At 34.9% G+C, this 20,237-nt stretch overlaps 1 protein-coding gene across 1 annotated transcript in view; it reads left to right on the top strand.

Annotated features, from left to right (window-relative positions):
- The window catches only part of Dcc (DCC netrin 1 receptor), a 189,181-nt gene that overhangs the window by 54,825 nt on the left and 114,119 nt on the right, over positions 1–20,237 (top strand). Inside the window, exons 5-6 of the mRNA XM_028774187.1 lie at positions 11,331–11,426; positions 16,469–16,701. Coding sequence (XP_028630020.1) covers positions 11,331–11,426; positions 16,469–16,701 — 329 coding nt within the window. The remainder of the gene's footprint in view (positions 1–11,330; positions 11,427–16,468; positions 16,702–20,237) is intronic.

The raw sequence follows: 20,237 nt of genomic DNA on the forward strand, positions 1-20,237 counted from the left end.
TAAAACATATAATTTTGCATTTCATGTTTATCTTTAGCGGCATGGAACCTTTAAAATTCCCCTGCATGGCACCGTATGTCAGTATTTTCTTACTTTTTAATGTTGAGCTGAGTTCTCCAAGCTTCAGTTACTGTAAATACTGCTGTAAAACCATGGACGGACATACATATTTGAAACTCTGTTCGGCTCTGTGGGCTCTACAGTCATAAATGGAGTTGTTCTATCACATAAAGAAAATCTTTTTTAAAAATTTAGTAGCAATATTCTGTTTTCCATTGCAAATATTGTGGTTCACATTGCCACCAAAGGTGGAATCCAATTTTGCTGCTGTTTTTGAACACTTACTATCTTTTCAAATATAAACCATAAAAATGTTCACCATATCAGTTTTCTTAGAGTTAGAGTTTGAAGATCCTCAGATATTAGTAATTTTAAGTACTTTATTATATACTATTCATTCACATTTTTATGTCTTGGTGAAAAATACTCAACCACTTTTATATCTTTGAATAATTCTTCTCTTTTGTTGTTGAATGTCTGGGTATTATTCATTTATCAGATATAAAATTTTAAAGCTTTCCTCAATAGTGTTTTATTGTTTTGTTTTATATCTCTTGATAGTTTCTCCTGATCAACAATTAAAATTATTTTCATCCTGTTTGCCCACAGTTTCCTCTGTTGACTGTGTAGTTGACATCATGCCCAGAATACCGTTGCTGGGCAATATCATGTGGCTTTTGTCTTATACTTTCCTCTATTTGGGTATTACAATTAAGATCTGGTTCAAACTGAGTTAACTGTTATAATATTATGTAACCTAGGAACCCAGCTTTGTCTCTTGCACCCAATTGTCCTGCTACCCTTTTTTGAGGCTATCCTTTTACTCAATGATTTGCCATAATACTTTTGATAGGAATCACCTGCCCCCAAAACGTATGTGTTTACTCCTCGGCTGTGTACAGCCTATTGATCTGTATACATAAGAGGCACCACACTACTGTGGTTCTTATAATATTATATGAACGTTACCAACTAGAACCCATGACTCTTCCAACATGTCTTCATCCCACTTCTATGGTACAAAGATTGTTTTGAAGTCACACTTGAATTTCACAGCAATCTTTCTATCTTAGCGATAGGTATCATGGGAATTTTGATAGGGATGATCACATTGAAACTATTGATCCGTTTGATGGTATTGACATCATAAGAATATTGCATTGACCAATTAATAAAATGAGAAACATTTCTATTTATCTACATTTTATTCCATTTCCTTCCCCTGTCCATTGCATTTTTCTTTGTATAAATTATTTATCCCTTAGTTATTTCATTAAGTTTTAATGGTTTTGATGTCATTATAAGTGGAATTGTATATATATATATGTATATATATGTATATATGTATATATATGTATATATGTATATATGTATATATATGTGTATGTCTGTGTGTGCGTTTGTTTTCAATTTATTTAATTTTTTCTGTCTAAAATGTAATAAAATTTTTCTATGTTAATTGTGTTTCTATTATGTTAACATTATTTACTAACTCCACTAGATATTTCTTGCTTTTTTTGCAAACTTTCTTATTTTATGTATACAGGGTCATGTAATTTACCAAAGGGGTAATTTCAATGATTTTTTTTGTAATTCTAATTTTAAACATTTTTTCCTTCTTTTGTTAGGAATAGCACTGTAGCCTTCTAATAATATCACAAAAAAGCTTTCAGTTTTCACAATTGAATAGAAAATCACCTGGACATTTTTTTAATGTGTGACTCTTATTATCTTGAAATAGTGTTTTAAATTATTTTATAATATATTTATGAATATTTTGCCTTAATATATATCTGGGCATCATGTGTGTGGTTGATGCCCACAGAGGCTAGAAGAGACATAAGATCTCCACAAAAGGGCAACCTGGCTCTGAATCCATGCACTGCTGAGCCGTAGGTGAGCTGTATGTTTTCCTGATTTCTGGAATGAGGACTGACAATGAGCTTTTTAGGGTCCACAACAAAGATAAGTGCAATAAAACTTTTCAGAAGTCAGCTTCTGTCACAGCAAGTGACCTAAATTAGACTCCTGTTAGTAGGCTAAAATCTATCAGTCCTTCAGGCTATTCTGTGGTAGGATTTTATCACTATATATCTCTCTTTTCATGCCTCCAGTTCCCTATGTTTGTCTACTTCCTGTTAGAGTTTCCCAGAATCCTAAAAGAATGGGTGAGGAAGAAACAAAAAGAATGAGACATGACAATAAGACAAAAATAGAAGTGCGAAGGGAAGAAGAAAGCATGAGATGCTATAAAAATGCACACAGCTTCTTTGTGTACCAATTATAAACTCACATTTATTGTTTTGTTTGTATGCTAAGGAGTCTATCTAACTGGCTTCTTAAACCATCATAATGATTTGTTTACATTAAATGTATTAATAGAACATATTTGTATTTTTTTATTAATTCAGTCCATAGGTGGTCACCAAAAATTCTCACTTTATTTTATCGTTAATTAAACTTTCTTTGAGTAATATGAATGAAGAAAACTTTTGTGTTTTGTTATACTGTGTCTACCTAATTCTCCTATGGACAGTTTTGATGAGAAAGCATTTCATCAAGTGTGGTATATGTAAGCTCTGCACAGTTCTGTGTAATCTGAGCATTTCCTCATATTTCTTCCTGACTCCCAGGCCGTTCTGCCAAATCACATCCCACCACCTAAGTGGTAGCATAATTATGAGAGAAGCCCAAAACTGGCGTCCTGCAAAGGAGCACCAGAGAATCCAGATGCCTTTTCCGTTCTACTTGTAGCTCCTCTAACCTGAGTGATCAGAATAAATTGCCGTGTTCTCTATTGCTTAAATAAGCATGACCCTTTCTCTCTATTTCATTTAAAACATTCATGAGACAACTGATAAAAGTTTGTTCATTGACAACTTGAAATATTAAACATGAAAGCATACATTTTTTCTTAAATTGTAGAGGTTACCACAAAAAATACATCACATCACTCAAGGTAGGACAATAAATAATTTGTCCCAAGACTAGTTCTAAAGCAATACAAGACCACTGGATTATCCATCAGAGAAAATAGAGATGAGTCTATATGAAAGAATATATTTAGTAGATGAAGTTTTTCCTTTTGGCTCTTATACAGTATGTTACAATATTTTTCCATCTTAGTCATACTGTATCCACTCAAGTAGGGCTCTTATGATATTTGCTTGTACAATCACAGTAGCCTCTGACATATACCTGATTTTCAACATATTTTTATTTTTCCTTGACTGTTTCTTTCTAAAGTACCGAAATTCCAAAATCATTGTTTGAAATTTGCTTATATTTACCATCTATGACTTAACATCAACAGCAACAAAGAGAACTCAAGGAGTACATAGTACAAAAGGCTAAGAGTTTGAGCCTTGGTGTTAGACATTATACCATTGACCTATATAAAGAAGGTTTCTATCTATCCATTTAAGACGTACTTCTTCCCAATTGATCAAGTGTCCTCTTTATTCTCTGGTTGAGTTATACTTCAAGAAAAAAATAAAAACGATGTCTGGCATGGAGCATGACTGCAATAAATAATAAAATGGTCATATATATACATATATACATATACACATACACATATACACATATACACATGTACATACATACAGAAGGATATTTCTATAATACATAATGTAAGAATAGATATTTACTCCGATAAAATATTACATATGTTATATACATGTATTAAAAAAACACCATACCCACCATGAACATAGTGGACATGAGCCAATTAATTTTTTTTTCTAAGTAGTCAGTTGCACACTAGATTAAATTTAAGACTTTGTAAAATTAAGAAAATAGCTAATAAAGAACTCAGTCAGTCTTCCTACAAATTAGTTAATACTTATATGAAAAGAAGAATTTGAAAGAGACAGATTTGGGAGCTGTTGCCTTTGTCTTCAAGTTTTTATGCTAGCAGGAAGGACGGATTGACAGATCTAGCCACTACACTGGCAACTCGTCAGTGCCAGGGCCGGTGTTTCTGGCTGGCTGGAGCCGCAGTCTTGCAGGTTTAGTTTTGGCACATGCGGCCTGAGCTAAGCAGAGCCGCTGCCACTTGGATAGTCGGCCCGTGCAGCGGCGATTATTAAATATTAACCGCAACACCCTTACTTTGGAGTTTCTGTCCAGAATGTTTCCATCAACTCCCCAAATATTACACACTATTGCCAATGCTTTTGATTACTCTCCAGAACATGATAGTAATACCTAATTGCTGAAGACCCACATACCTGAGTAATAGACCATGGTGAAATCAAACTCTTTCTGACCTGGAAGCTTCATCCCTCACGGCTAGCATTCACAGTGCTGAAAGGTGCTATGCATGCTATCAGTTGCAAAAACTGACCATCAATCTTACCTTGCTATGACCCCTGATTCAACATACAGCCCAATGTCCTTATCCTAAACTATACTTCCTTGTTTTTATCAGTTCATAAGAGAGTAAACCCCAAGACACCATGCTGCTATCTTTGTTTTTCCTTCTTGCATATTCACGTTTCTGACTTCCGCATCCACAGTTAAATTATAGTGGAGCATCCAAAGCCTCATCTGAGTATAAGACACATTTATAAGTTTTCTAGGTCTCACATTTATTGACCAAACAAATGTTTGTTATGTGCTATCTACTGAGTACTAAACCAATTTTTTTTTTTGCTTCATTTCACCAGACTTTCTTACTGACAATAGACCTTAAGCAATTAAAAACTATATACCATACTGCTATGCCTTATTCTCAAATAAATCCCCAGTGTAACTAAGGAAATGGTTAGTATCTACAAAACTGGCTAATGAACAAACAATGCCATAGTCTGACCTTTAATTGTACAGTTTTCGTGAGAAGAAAAATAAGACTTTATTACAGTATGATTTAAATTAGGTTGTAATTAAATTTACAAGGGATATTTTGTAATGAATTAGAATTGAGTGTATTACATGAATTGCATCTTCTTCAAGTATGAATTACTTGTCCTTTTTAGAGAGCAATACTGTCAGTTATATTTACTCTCCACCTATTATACTTAATTAAAAAGTTCATAGTTGATGGAGTCAAAGGTATTCAGGACAACTTAATCTCACAGCGATGCAGTGGCTTCCATTCTCTGGTGGTTGTAGCCCTGGTCCTTTATGAGAAGCAGGTGTTTGTGTTAGGAAAGAGCTACCATTCTCATTTTCTCTAATCGACTTGTTGGCAGTGTTTGCCTAGAATGGAAAAGATGGAAGATCATGGATCCTGGGCCCCGACAAGCACTTGGCACACATGGGGCCACAGAGTAAAGTACCTAATCTCTAATGAATAAAAGACTCTGGGATGTCAATATGGCACAGGCCATTGACATTTAGTTTCCACGAAATATTAACAATGATGACGTTCTCCACAGTGGCTTTTGCTACCAAACACAGCATCTTGGTCTATCCCTGAAGGATTTCTTGATTTATTTTGAGTCTCAGAAAGCAACATTCATCTCTAACCTTCAGAAAAGATTTAACACTGGCTTTTAAAATAATGAGTCTCCCATGTGTCTTGGGAATAACACCAAGACTTCTTCCGATAAGCAGTTACTTGTCTTTACAACCTGTGATCAATAAATGTGCATTTAACACCCCCTTTTCATGACACTCAAGTGATAATGGGCAGAGTCATCTATTTGTGCATGCTAAGAGTCATTAAGTATTTCTTCAGCTTCCTTAATTCCAAATCGAATTTTGTAAAATAACAAATGACCAATCAAATATTAAAAAGAAAATATGTTTGATACTGTGAAATGTGTGGACTTCCACATGATATCCATAACCGAAAATAATTCCCAGGGAAGTCTACCAAGATCCAAATCCCTCTTGCATGATTAAATCACATTAAATTCAAATGAGAAAACTGCCACACTTTATTTGCAGAGACAATTGATACATTTGTCAGGCCTATGTATCTGAAACATTTCTTCAAATACCAAAAAATAAATTTATTGTCATAATTGTCATTAAGCATATTCCTGAACAATGGGGTCTGACCATAATTAATGATTAATTCATTTGGAATTCATTATGATAATAGTAAATGTGTTTAACTCATTTGATGCTTCCGTAGTGGCAGTGATTCTCAGCAATTCTTTTGTATTTTACTGATTTTAAACATTCAAAGCTCTGAGCATGTGCAGGAAAATAGTTCCACATTGCCCTCTAGCGGTGCACTGATAAAAAACAATTTCTTGTGCATTGTAGGGGAGAACATTCTTGGTTCTTAGCATACCCTAAAAATATCTTCAGCTTAAGACACATTCAAATCATAACCCTCTGTCCACATACAAAAAATATTACTAAAATATCTCTTGCTTCCCATAAGTTTGCCAATAAACGATTAACAAGTTTATCTTCCTTCTGCAGGCACATTTAGCATTGGATCAAGCCTAGTATACAAGAAAAAGCCTTTTGTTTCCTCAGTAGGTCCAAAAAGTAAACAAAAGCATAATATGTAGGCTAGAGAGCCCAAAAGCTGGATCTCAGAGGGCAGATGGTAATGCCGGTGATGTTTATAGAAACAAGTGACTATACTGCCAGCCAGAAGCCAAAGAAAGCACAAGACTCCTTTTAACTGGCATGCTCTGTGTGACCCCAATGCCCTCTAGTAGACACAATTTCTTATGGATTCATTCTCTTCCAGTACTCAGGATGGCAATACTTGTGGAAAGAACCTACTTATAAAGGACTTAAAGTTATACTCAATCTCCTGAGCGTAGTAGGTCTATGTTCATGAGAATCTATTTTACCAGTAGGAGTTCAATTAAATACCCTACATATATTTAAATGGTTGCTGTTTTCACACAGAGGTCTAGGATTCCAGAAAGTTCCACAAAACTGACTGCCTTCTTTGGACTAATGGCATCCTCAAACTGAATCATTGTTTAATTCTCAGTTCCTAAGAATCTTTCTACCACATGATCTTTCATGCAGTAACTGAGTTTGGCTTACTCTCCATCGCTCAACCTAATTAGACAAAAGGAAACAAATCCAAAAGCAATTTCAGGTGAACAAATAGCTCCAGATCCTGTGCATGCAAATATAAAAATCCTGCTCTCATTTTCATGCCCTTGATAAAAACCAAGATAAATGCGAAGGTAGAGGTGAATGGGGTTGAGCTAAACTAAATTTTAACCAAAAAAGCCATTTCATATTGCATCAGGTAAATACCAAATATAAACCTTTGTGTTTCAATGTATAGATGAATTGTTTGTCTGAAATAAGGACTTAGTAGAATAGTATCCTCTGGCATAGGAAAGAAGTGGTTTTCTACCATATCTAAGGGTATTTTTAGGATTCCCCATGTTTTCCCTTGAAATATTTTTACTTTCTAAAATCCCTCTAGTCCCATAGACCATCTTGTTCCACAAGCCCTACGTCAGACTAAACATCTACTAAAAACCCTTCTCCTGTGAACTGATCCTTCATGAACACTTTTGGCCTTTAAATCACAGATGACATTCAGAAAGCAAATTGCATGTTTTCTTGCCTAAGTAGTATTTCTTTTTTCTCCTGTTCAGAATTAAATTACTACAATAATAAGAGAGGTTAATGTTTTACAACCAGTCTTGAATTTCAAAGAACACTTGAATTTTATATTGATTGTTTCCTTAAAAGTAAACTACTTTGACAACACACAGGCAGACACAGACGCAGAAACACACACACACACACACACACACACACACACACACACATTTTTTTCTTTTCAAGTAGAAGCAATTCATTCCATGGAGGCCAACATGCTGCATGAGCTATGGCCCTATTTTGCTCTTCTTACTATATTGTAGCTTTGGGGATGTTGTTATTTTGAATGTCATCATCTTTAACATATGCATTTAAATTACATTCAAACTTTATGATGATCCAATACATTTTCAAAATTCATCATTAAACATGAATTCATTTGTTGTAAGGCCTCATTATAGTTGTATAGATACTTTGGCACAGAAGTACAAACATGACCTGTGTAGTTACATGTATGCTTTCAACTGGCTTCAGCATGTTTCACTGCTTTGATTGCTGTGCTCTGGCAGCTAGGGGCTAGAGCCCTGTGTCAAGACTTTGGAGGTAAATAATAACTTCTGTGAAAGAAATTTAGTGCATGGGGTTTTCTCTTGGTTTTATCTGGGAAATGATGAATATTTAATGCCTAGATTAATTCATTAAGACTGTGGAACGGGAATATTCGATTTTGTTTATTTGGTTTTACATCCAGGAAGGTTTGAAGATATCCTCATGCTTTTAGTCATCCTCAAACAATGTTTATTTATGAAACAACATGATTAAAGCTCATTTCCTTATCAGTTTTCAAGATAATAATGTGATTATCTGTCAATTTCAGAACTGAACTTTTATTCTTTAAAATACATCTTTAAATCAGTACATTCATATATATACATATACACATACATATAAATATACACATAAACATACATATATATTATACATACACACATATATGTATTTATAATATATATATTTATTATATTATTTTTTCATTTTTTTCTTTTTTATTGGATATTTTCCTTTTTTACATTTCAAATGTTCTCCTCTTTCCTGTTTCCCCTTATTCCCCTGAAATCCCCTCTCCCCTCCCCCTCCCCCTACATCTATGTTCGTGTTCTACCAACCAACCAACCAATCCCACCTCCATGCCCTGGCATATCATATCTCATATAGATAGATAGATAGATAGATAGATAGATAGATAGATAGATAGATAGATATAGATAGATACTGGAATGTCCTATACAATAATTCCTGAATGTTTTGACAGAAGATCTTCATTGTCATTGGCTAGCTTCTTCCTTTCTAGTTTGTCAGGATGATTAAAACTCAGTTGTCACATTTCCATCTTAAAACTTGAGATCATGAGTTCTGTAAAACCCCTACTAGTTGCAGTAGGCAACATTGTTTTATACAACTGCATCCTCTGCACTAGGTTGCTTCATATTATCAATCAATGCTTCTCAACTTCTTAAGTGGATAGAACTTGACCAAAGATAAAAACACCTTTTTAAAATATTTGAACCTTTTTTGTAATTCAAGTTTGACAGAGAAAGGAATGCAGGAGCTTAAGGGGTTTGCAACCTCATAGGAAGAACAGTATTATCAACCAACCAGACCCTCCAGAGGTCCCAGGGACTAAACCATCAACCAAAGAGTACACATGAAAGGACCCATGGCTCCAGCCGCATATGTAGCAGAGGATGGCCTTGTGGGACATCAATGGGAGGAGAGGCCCTTGATCCTGTGAAGGCTCGATGCCCCATGTAGGGAAATGCCAGGGTGGGGAGGTGGGAGTGGGTGGGTGGATGGGGAAACACCATCATAGAAGTAGAGGAGGGGGATGGGAGAGGGGATTTCAGGGGAATAAGGGGAAACAGGAAAGAGGATAACATTTGAAATGTAAAAACGGAAAATATCCAATAAAAAATGAAAAAAGAAAAAAAAAAAGGGTACAAGAGACTTTATTCTGTTTTAAATCTATGTGACCCTCCATCTCTACCAAGACTCTTGCCTTCAAGGACACAGTGAATTTAGAATTGTAACCCACATATTTGCTCATTGCTTTATTCATATCTTGCTTCCCTTAGAATGACAACTAGAACAGGTCCTAGAGCAGAAAAATCACTCAGTTGTTTCTTGCATATAGGCCACCATAGTGATCCATTGATTCTTGTATCATTATAGTAACAGAGCACGAAGCCATTACAAAATAAAATCTCTCCTATCACTCAGCCTTAGTTCATTGACTTTGTTATCAGAGGCTACTTTTCTGGTCACAGTTGGCTCTGGTCATTTTGGAAGTCTAAACCTCATTCCTATTAGTTCTTATGGTTAACAAAGTGATATGTATTGGTTAGAAATGAATAACAGTTTGGCTATTCTCATCTACTATATTGATAACTAACTTTAATGAGACAATCCTTTAGTTATATTTTCTTATCTAGAATAAAAAGTAAATTACTATAATTTTGTTTCATAAGCTATTTTTATAATAAGAATTGATAATGATCTAATTTTCCCCCAATGAATCATATATCGCTTTTATCCACACTCTTCAATTAAATAAACAAAATGCCATGTATCCCTTTGTATTTATCTTGTTCATGTGTGATTTTCTTCTTTAAGGAATCCACTTAGTGTATTTCGGGTTCTGCACTCACAACTTTCATATTGAATTTCTTTTTCCACATAGTTTTTTTTCCCACATATTTTCTTCTTCTCTTGATTTTGTTTTACACTTTTCCAGTTAATTTTGTTCATTGAATTGCCCTTCATTTCTACCAAATTTACTCCTCTCTCTGAATCCGTGAACCTGGGACGTTGGTTCCTGCTCAAGTCCGGTTATATTTTTGTTTGTTGGTATGATGAATACCATGAACAAATATATCTAGAGGAAAGATTTATTTCCATATATACTTCCAGGTCACAGTCTGTAATTGAGGAAATTCAGGATATAAACTGAAGCAGTGGTTTGAAGCATAAACCATGAACAAATGCTGTTTGATAGCTGCTTCTCAGGTTCTTGCTCAGCTATCTTTCTCATACAACTCAGTCTCACTTGCCTGGGTTTTATTGCCTCCCAGCATAGCCTGGTTACTCCTTAGTGTGGTTACTCCCATATCAATCATCAGTAAAGGCAGTCTCTCACAGACGTAATCACAGGAAAATTTGGCATGGCCAATTCTTCAGTTGAAATTCCCTCTTCTCAGTGCCTTAAGGTTGTGTCAAGTTGACATAATTTAACTATAACTGGTCCTGTCCTTGGAGTGAATCTCTCACTGGTCAGTTCCAAGTGTCTGTATTTGTTCTTTAATGAAATATGCTCTGCCTTCTTCACTACCTGACAGTTTCTTAGGATCGTCCTTATTTCCAGTCTGATACTCACTTTTGGTTTAACTGACACTGATATGGCTGACACTTGAGGCCTTGGGCTGTCTGCTGGGAACTCACAAGACTGGTTGTATTCTGGTGTTTGCAGACAAACATCATCACCCACCCTGTGCAGAGCTGCTAATGCTCTTAGTTTCCCACCTTCTTTTGCATTTAATGCTCAAATGAAGATTCAGGAAGACCAGATCGAAAGCCTGTCTCCATTAGAGCTGGTTGTTCCCAGAATCCAATACACTCATTTTCAAACATCAATTTATTTAAAAGATTATATTAAATTTATTTTCAGGAAATGATCACCATGAGCATTTCAATACAATAATTCACATGCCCAACTTGTTTCTGTTTTCCTCTAGAGTCAAGTTCTCATTATGTAATCTCCTTAAAAGCTTTCAACAATGCTGGAGAAGGTGTCCCTCTCTACGAAAGTGCCACTACCCGTTCAATAACAGGTATGTACCCGGCATCAATTGTCTTGTGACAAGGTAGTTAGAACTTGGATTATGGGGAGAAGAAGAAAATTTTTAAAAATAAAACAGAATACAAAAGAACAATATTAAAAATGAATATATAAAATTATCACAAATATATATATATACAATATATTTTAATCATTTGGCTCCCAGATGAATTAGAAGTGTTTACTCTATGCATTAGTATGTGGACTTATAGAATTCAGCTCTTGCCTTTCCAATCATCTTAGGAGCATCATAGTTTGGTGCATTGATGTGATTCTTCATTCTGCTAACCAATTTGTCATTTGACACAGCCATTTGAGGGAAAGATATGTGATCTAAGACTCTAAATTTCCAATGGGCCTTTGTTTCTCTCAATGCAATCCTTCAGATAGGTGACAAGGATAAGCTGGCATCTTGAAGTTGATTGTATTAAGCTCAATAACAAAGAAGAATTGTGAATTGGGCCATAGGTAACCTGACAGGTGAATGCAAAAGAGACTGGCTGATTCAAAGACTAATTGCCTCAAGAATAGCTACAGGAGTTTAACTTGTTTGGCAGCAAACAATACCAAAATGTTAGAAGACCAGGAGACACTGTTAAGATGGTGAGACCTAAGTCATGAACAATGACTGGTTTTCAATAGTACTGGGCTTATTAAAAAATGGAATATGTATCACATTTGTGGACACCCAGAAAAATCACATCATCATTTTGCTCCTAACAATATTGTTACCAAACCCTTGTCTAAAACCTGGACCAAAAAAAAAAAGTTTGTCCCTTCAATTAATATTTTGTGCCTACTCTTTCTACAAACCCACATCCTTTATGCTTCATCTGATTGGCCATACATTTTCACTTTAATTAGAATGAAGTGTTTAAGAGGTCAGGCTCCAAATTTGATACCAAACACAAAAAAGCAAATGATTACTGGAGTATGAATTCCAGATAAGGATGCATAAATGGCTACTATCTTCTGCCTAGATTTATATAAATTTATACTTGCTTTTCAAGCTCTCAGGTGCCATTTACAGAGTAGCCTGAGAATTTTTTTTCACTACACCTTTCTCACAGAGTGTTCAAAAGTTTAAGACTGTCTGGAACCTGTCTGTACCCTGTCTCCAGCTGGGATTTCTCTGGTTGGCCTTATGCATATCCCCTCCTTCCTGGTCCTGATAAGGAAACTAAGCAGTTTCTTATTGTCAAGATGACATTGAGCTATTATCACCTGACATGAAATTCCACCAAAGACAGTCTTTCAAAGATTTTCCTTTATTGATAACAAAATTAAATACCACAAATAGGGACTGCTGGGTACATTTTTCAATAAAACATGACTGTAGTGAAGGGGGCAGAGTTCAGATAAACGGAAGGTAAGATGTGCAGAAGGAAGCATCTGTGGTATTAACATCTTTCCCTGTGGCATTTGCTGTCAGTTTTTAATTCTTAGCATATGGCATGCCACAGTGTTTTCTCAAACACCAGTGATCCATAACACAGGTTTTATTTTCATATTATAATTCAGATTCTAATGGAGCTGAGAAATGAAGTGATACCAAAGTTGAAAATTATGTCAGGAAATTTCTTATTGAAGAAGAGACAGTAATGGGCTGTAAAAGGATGTTTGACGCAGCCATTTCACACTAAAGAGTAAACCTTTACCTGGAAGTAGAATTGGTTTTATGCTTCTACACTACATGGAGAACAAAGAGCAAATCAAAGGAATCAAAGGCCAGGGCTCTAAAAGAATCTCATATTTATAAATGTGACATATTGTCATGTAAAAACCATTCTTTATCTTTGAGTTGTCGCAAAGTATTCCCATGAGAAGTCTTGGAAAAATCCAGCAAAAAGAATATACGAAATATATCAAAGACAATGAAAGCATTAGACTAACGTGAGCACCTGGCCCTGTAGCGTTCTAAATGCTGTGCCAGTAGCCTTTGGCAAACTCTGTAGCCTTTTCTCAGACTAGGAATATCAGTTCAAGCTACTAAAACCTTCACCTTGGCCCCACACAGGAAGACTCTCTTCTTTCATCAAGCTGTTTTTCTGTTGTTGTAAGAACAAGTTGTTTGCCACCTGGAGAAGGGAAAGGTGCAGACCAGAGAATAACCAGAGGTTAATGAAATAGATTTTTTGAATTAATGTCTTCTTAACTATTTTAGCAAGGTTTAAATAAACTGTAATCCAGGTGAAAGCTATTATTGATTTTAAAGTCAATTTCAAAGAAGTATAATGACTAAAATTTCAGGAGGCTACCAAAATACATTAGGAACTGACTTCTCATGCTAATATATATTCACACCAACGGGGGGGGGGTATTGGTTATAGGGATGAAAGTCAGTTCTCCAAAAGAACATAACAATAGTAAAGGGGAGCAGAGCTTAGATAAATTGAAGGTAGACTGTACAGAAGAAAGCTTACCTTAATATATATACATGTGTAGGCTTTACAGAAGGAAGCTTACCTTAATACACATACATATATGCTCACATACACATGTATTTCTTCACATACCTCTGAAATTCATCAGCGTATAAGGCATCTTAACAGAGAAAGAAATGTTAAAGAACAGTTTAGTAGCAATTACCCAAAAATTTTAATCAGAATAGAAAAGAACACTTGTAGTATGTGTAGTATGTGTAGCATATATAAACAGTGTTTCTTGCTGTCTCCTGGAATGCTCTGTTCCATTGTAGATGCAGTATATCTGGTCTTTCCCTTACAGTGGGAACTGAGCTACTAGGGCCATGGGAAGTTTTGGCATTGTCTTCCATAAAAAAAAAGAATAAATGCTTAAATAATTACTTATTTAATTTAAGTTGGTATAATCCACAGAACATATGGAAACTATATTATATGGCTTAGTTCTAGAGGGATTCACAGGAAAAATAATGAAAGTAAGTTGCATTCCCTAAGAAAGGAAATAAAACTTGGCCATTGGCAAAATTTCATGAGTCACATTAGGTCCACAGATAATTCACAACAGACAATATTGCTTTGAATACAACAGAGTCAGTTTGTAATTGATTCTAAAATACTCAATAAACAATAGCCATGGATAGTTGTGTTTTCTAAAATCATAAATAGATAAATGGACTATTAAACTTCCTAACATAGAATCGGATGATTTCATAGCATTATAAATAATGCATAGAAGAAACACAAACGAAGTGCAGCAAAGTAGTAATGTTGGTAGTACTCATGATGTAGATAAGTTAAAAGTAAGTCAGACATTGAACTATTCTTCCTCTATTAACAAAACTCTTCTTAAAAAGCCAGGCAAGCATAGAACGTGGAAGCCTGTACTTATTTCAGCTTGGCAAACACATCTTTTCCTGCTTCACAAACCAGATGGATGATTCAAATCTTTGTAGAAGCTACAGTGTCTTCTGTTCTTTCTTCATCATTTCATAAATCCATTTGGCTTTAAAGGAGCTCTTAATGAAAAGAGACATCAAAAGAAAAACAAAATCCTGGGCTCTGTCATTAAATTTTAATCCCCAACCTCACACCCTTCCCTTCCCCTCCCTCTCCTCTCTCCCTCTCCCTCCCCTTCCCCTCCCCCTCCTCTCTGCCTCTCCCTTCCCTTCCCCTCCCCCTCCTCGCTCCTTCCTCTTTCCCTTCCCTTCCTCCATTTCCCTCTCCAGTTCCTTCTGCCTCTATTTTCCTTCTTTTTTGTTTTTTTTGTTTTTTTTTCCTGTTTTTTAAATATTTTCTCCAAACCACAGGTCATTAACATGCTTAATAATTTATGGGAAATACATGGGGAATGTGAATTTGAAATTCAGAACAGAGGAATTAATTAACAGAGTAGCCAACAACCACCCAGCTTTGAACTTTGCTACTTAAAAAATAAATAAATGAAAAAAGTAAATCGTATAAGATGCTGTGGACATTCTTCTATGGTTTATTTGATCCCATTCCTTTAAATGACATCAAATGTCCAGGCTTAGCTTTGCACTGTCAATCTTAAATTTTTGTCACTGTGATTCTTTACTGTGCTATATAACGGTCAGTTTTTTAAATCTGCTATCTATGAATTTGAATGTCTCAAAATGGAATGACTGCCATTGCCACAAAGTATGTTTCTGATTTTGCTTGTCATAGCATAGCAGAAGTGTAAGGGATTTTGGAGAACTTTGTAAGATCACACTACATTCTTCAGATTCCAATCATGTTATTGGTCAGAACATGTGCATCCCTCTGTGGAAATCTCATCATTCTGAAAGTAGTTAATTTGTCTTCCTATCCAATGGTGTGCATTCTTTCCACTGAACTTGCAGTTTTAAAATCAGGAATGTAATATAGGAAGGCCTGACAGGACTAAAGATGATACTAACCCATGTGTGAGAATACAGGTGAATGAGCCCATCCACAATTTAAGAATACAGACTAAGAAAACCTGCTTGCCAGTTGCCATCTCACACCAAATTATAGTATATCAGATATAAAATGATCCATGTAACCATGTGAATCTGTTCACACTGGATATGTGCATTGATAGAAAGACTGACATAGTTTGAGCAACTTTCATTATAATTTGTGTGTTGAATGAACAAAATCTATACAGATATAATACAGACAATAGTAAAAGCATTACAAAAAAAACTAATAAAATCAGGGATAAAGGAGAAAATTAAGGTATCCAATAACATTTATTTCCATTTCAGGAAAATAATAACCATAAATATCATTTTTGCTGTTTTTTAAAATCATTGACAAATCATGAACATGTTAAATTACTACATAATACCTTGGAAAAATCAATTTGTCATATCCCAACAAGTTGGAGTCTTAAGGTATATACTCTAATTAGATATAAGAATAAGAAAATATAATTAATTTATGACATAGTGATGCTGTTATTATATTTTATGATATAATTAATTGCATTTTTTCTGTTCTTCTCATGTTCCCTTCCATCGTTATTGCCACGCATTTAACTCATTGTGATGTGTTGCCACTGATATTTATTTTAATTCTTTGTTTACACATTTATTTGTTTGTTTCATTTGATGGGTTTTTAACCCAGATCCCACTGACCCCGTTGATTATTATCCTTTGCTTGATGATTTCCCCACCTCGGGCCCAGATGTCTCCACCCCCATGCTCCCACCAGTAGGTGTACAGGCTGTGGCTCTTACCCATGAGGCTGTGAGGGTCAGCTGGGCAGACAACTCTGTCCCGAAGAACCAGAAAACATCCGATGTGCGACTTTACACTGTTCGGTGGAGGACCAGCTTTTCTGCCAGTGCCAAGTACAAGGTGAAGGTCGAATAGAGTGCACGGAATTTAAAATTAACTTTTATATGTTTGAGGAGTTGTGTTCAATGTTTCCTGGTCTGTCATAAGTCATTTTCCTACAGTGACTTTTACATACTATAAGGCATGTTAATAACTCAACATCTACAATTCATTAGAATAATTATGCCTTTGGAAATCAATAAGAGGCAAGGTAGAATAATATCAGGAGCTGCAAAAAAAAAAATGCTCTTTGAATTCTACTACCATATGCTGTTTATACCTGACATTTGATTCTGTGTAAAAAAAAATTACCATTTTTACTTTAGAAATAGTAAGGCTCCAAACACATCATCTAAATAGATTCTGATATGATTCTTTTAATTTAGAACATAAATTGATGTCCATTAATATCACAGGCACCTACTCACAGAGAGTTTAACAGAATAAACAGTGTGAAAATATTTTATAACACCCTAGAAATATATTGTAATCTGATAACATTGATTTCCTTATTTAGCTTAGAAACCACCCTCATATTGTAAAGAAAATCCCTCAAATGAACCAGAGTTCTACCAGCTACCTGTTCTTGTACTCATTTCCAAATCCTTTCACACTCCTCCCAGAGACACTTGGTAATATAAGAGACACTGTCATTTCACCTCTCCTTATCTCCTCTCCAAGCTCAGTGATTCTAACAAAGCATTACTTACAAAGGCAGCTGTGTAGCCTTCTAAACCTGAGACCAGGCTAACGGGTATAAGTGATAGACAGTATAAAAAGAAAAAAGAAAACTAAGAAATATCAGCCAGTGCCTATTCTATATCTCTAACAGTTCTAGATCTTTTATTCTGAAATAAAGCTTTAAGTCTGCTTACTTAACACATATAACTTAGAATCCTGCATGCACACATCTCAATAGATGTATGCTTCAAAGAATCCATAAATAATTCATTAAGATGATATGGCTCAAAGTTAGTAGTTTACAAGATGATAACATGAGGAAAAATAAAGTTGAATGCAATAATTTCAAGACTCTGGATACTAAAAGCAGGAAGATTTGAGGCAAGAATTTGAGGCCATCCTAGAATACAGTATGAGACCTCTACAGCTAAGAAAAAGATGAAGAATGTGAATGATACCCCAAAGCTAAGGGATCCAGTAGCTTAACCCTTCCCTTCCAGGTTCCTCCTACTCACTTGTATCTCTGTGCTTGCCACTCCCCAGGAATGGCTGTTAAGGAGAATTTAGATCCTTCCTCACACTGCACTACTATATCCCCTAATCTGGCCTCAAGTCAGTGGGGACTTGGGAGATGCCTCTGTCTTCAGAGATTTTTCTGCCCCCAAATCTGGAAATAGAGCAAAAGCATACTAGTTTCACTGTCTATGCACAGTCGTGCTGGATCCATTTTAGCATCTTTCATCTTTTAAGTGGTCAAAACATTGTGCTTTAGGATGAGTTAATTTGTAGTTGAAACAATATCAATGAAAACAAAATACAGTTTCCTTTGAAATTGCTGCCCTTATGGTATTAGGAAAAACTCCCCAGGGAAGTCCATACAGTATCATTGATAAGAGATTCATTGTGTGGCATCCTTCCCCTTACATTGTTAGATGTTAGACTCAACAGAACCATAAAGAAAGACAGCAGTGTCAGGAAAGCAAAAGAAGACAACATGTGAAAGTATTCAAAAGTATCTCTAGACATAGAAGTTTGGGGTTTAAGTTTATTTTTATAAAAGACTGTTTCCATCTTTAAGATGGTTATATTTATAATTACTCTAGTTTGGAGATATATTCAGTGTACTGAATGACCATGGGGAGTTTTGCAGAATGTGAAGTGGCAATTTAAAAAAAATGATTATAATTTTTTCAGCATCAGTTGAATGCCAATATTTCTTGAGGCAAATAATTTTAGTTAAATGGTTAGTAAAGCAGATATGGAATTACAAAGAATTTGAAAACCAAGCAAACAGCCGGGTAATGGTGGTGCACACCTTTACTCCCACCACTTGGGATGCAGAGGCAGGCAGATTTCTGAGTTTGAGGCCAGCCTGGTCTACAAAGTGATTCTAGGACAGCCAGGGATATACAGAGAAACACTGTCTCGAAAAACAAAAAACAAACAGACAAAAAAAGAAAAAGAAAACCAAGCAAACTATTTGAACTAGGCCATCTCCCATCAATAATCTAAAGTCATTGTGTATTTTACTATTAATAATTATCTTCACATACACAAGTACACATATGCACACACATATGACTGCACACAAAAGCACATACACATATGCACAGACACATTTCTTCTACGCACTGCAATGAAGAAGTCTCTAGAAAAGAGTTGAGTAGAGGAGTAGCAAGGAAAAGGGAAGAGGATAACCGGTCTACAAGAAAGACGTATAATACATTTTACTGTTATTTATAATTGATGAATTGGTTTGTACTTTGTACTTTTTAACCATATCTGAACGTCATCTTTCATTGAATAATAGCTTTATAAGATAAGTAAGACATATTCATTATAGAACTAAGGGCACTTCTGCAGTCAAATAGTATGGATTCAAGAGGTGCTTTTGCTATATTTTGTCATATCACTGAGTTTCATTTTTCTCAAATTAGACAGTAATTCTGACACTAATATTCTGATTGCTAAAATCACTATATAGATTTTTCTACAAAAATATGAACTTCTTTTCATTTTCTACAATGATTTAATCACATTCTGTTTTATGTGAAATCCACTCAAAATATAATTATTGACAGTAACATAGTGCTTATCAGATGCATTGTGAATATAATAGGATATAGGGAATTGTGCAAGACTTGGTATCTTGTCCAAGATAGAACTCATTTTGGAATTTAATATAACTAATGTAATGAAAGTTGACATGAAACAAAATATAATGTATTGTAGGTGACATTTATTAATGCTTGCTCTGGGCCATGCACTGTGTTGTACTTCACTTATTTCATACAGTAAATGATAAAATAAAGTCTTTCATGTTAACATCAAATTAAAGTTGAGGAAATGGAAGCTCAGAGAGCATTACCCAGCTATTCTGTTTTTACAAATGCAACCAGATATATGTTTCCAATGTATTTTTATGTTGAAGAATTGGCTATAACAAAAGCTTTCTACTAGTATACAGAGAAAACATTCTAATAAATGTTTCTGAGATCTTCAATTTAATATGATGAATGAGTACATTGATATAATGTTACTTTTAATTTTTATATGATGTAAAAAATATATAGGATTTTCAGAGCTATGTCCTAACCTATGATAGATGTACAAATTAATATTTTTGCCATACTACTGTAAAAAAGGAGATACATATATTATTAACCAATGGAGAAAGGGTTTGCTATTTTTTCAGAAGTAAATACCCAACACGTGTTTAAATATAGAAGCCATGGGAAGTATTTACCTTGTGAAAAGACAGAGCTATAACTACCACCAAGTACAAGTAGATATTTCTAAAAGATTTACATAGTTTAAAGTGTGTCAAATTATGTAGAAAATAGACTTTATCTGTGAGACCAGCAGACATTTTCCCC

Source organism: Grammomys surdaster, unplaced genomic scaffold (assembly GCF_004785775.1).
Source record: "Grammomys surdaster isolate TR1022 unplaced genomic scaffold, NIH_TR_1.0 239, whole genome shotgun sequence".
Taxonomy (NCBI): Eukaryota; Metazoa; Chordata; class Mammalia; order Rodentia; family Muridae; genus Grammomys; species Grammomys surdaster.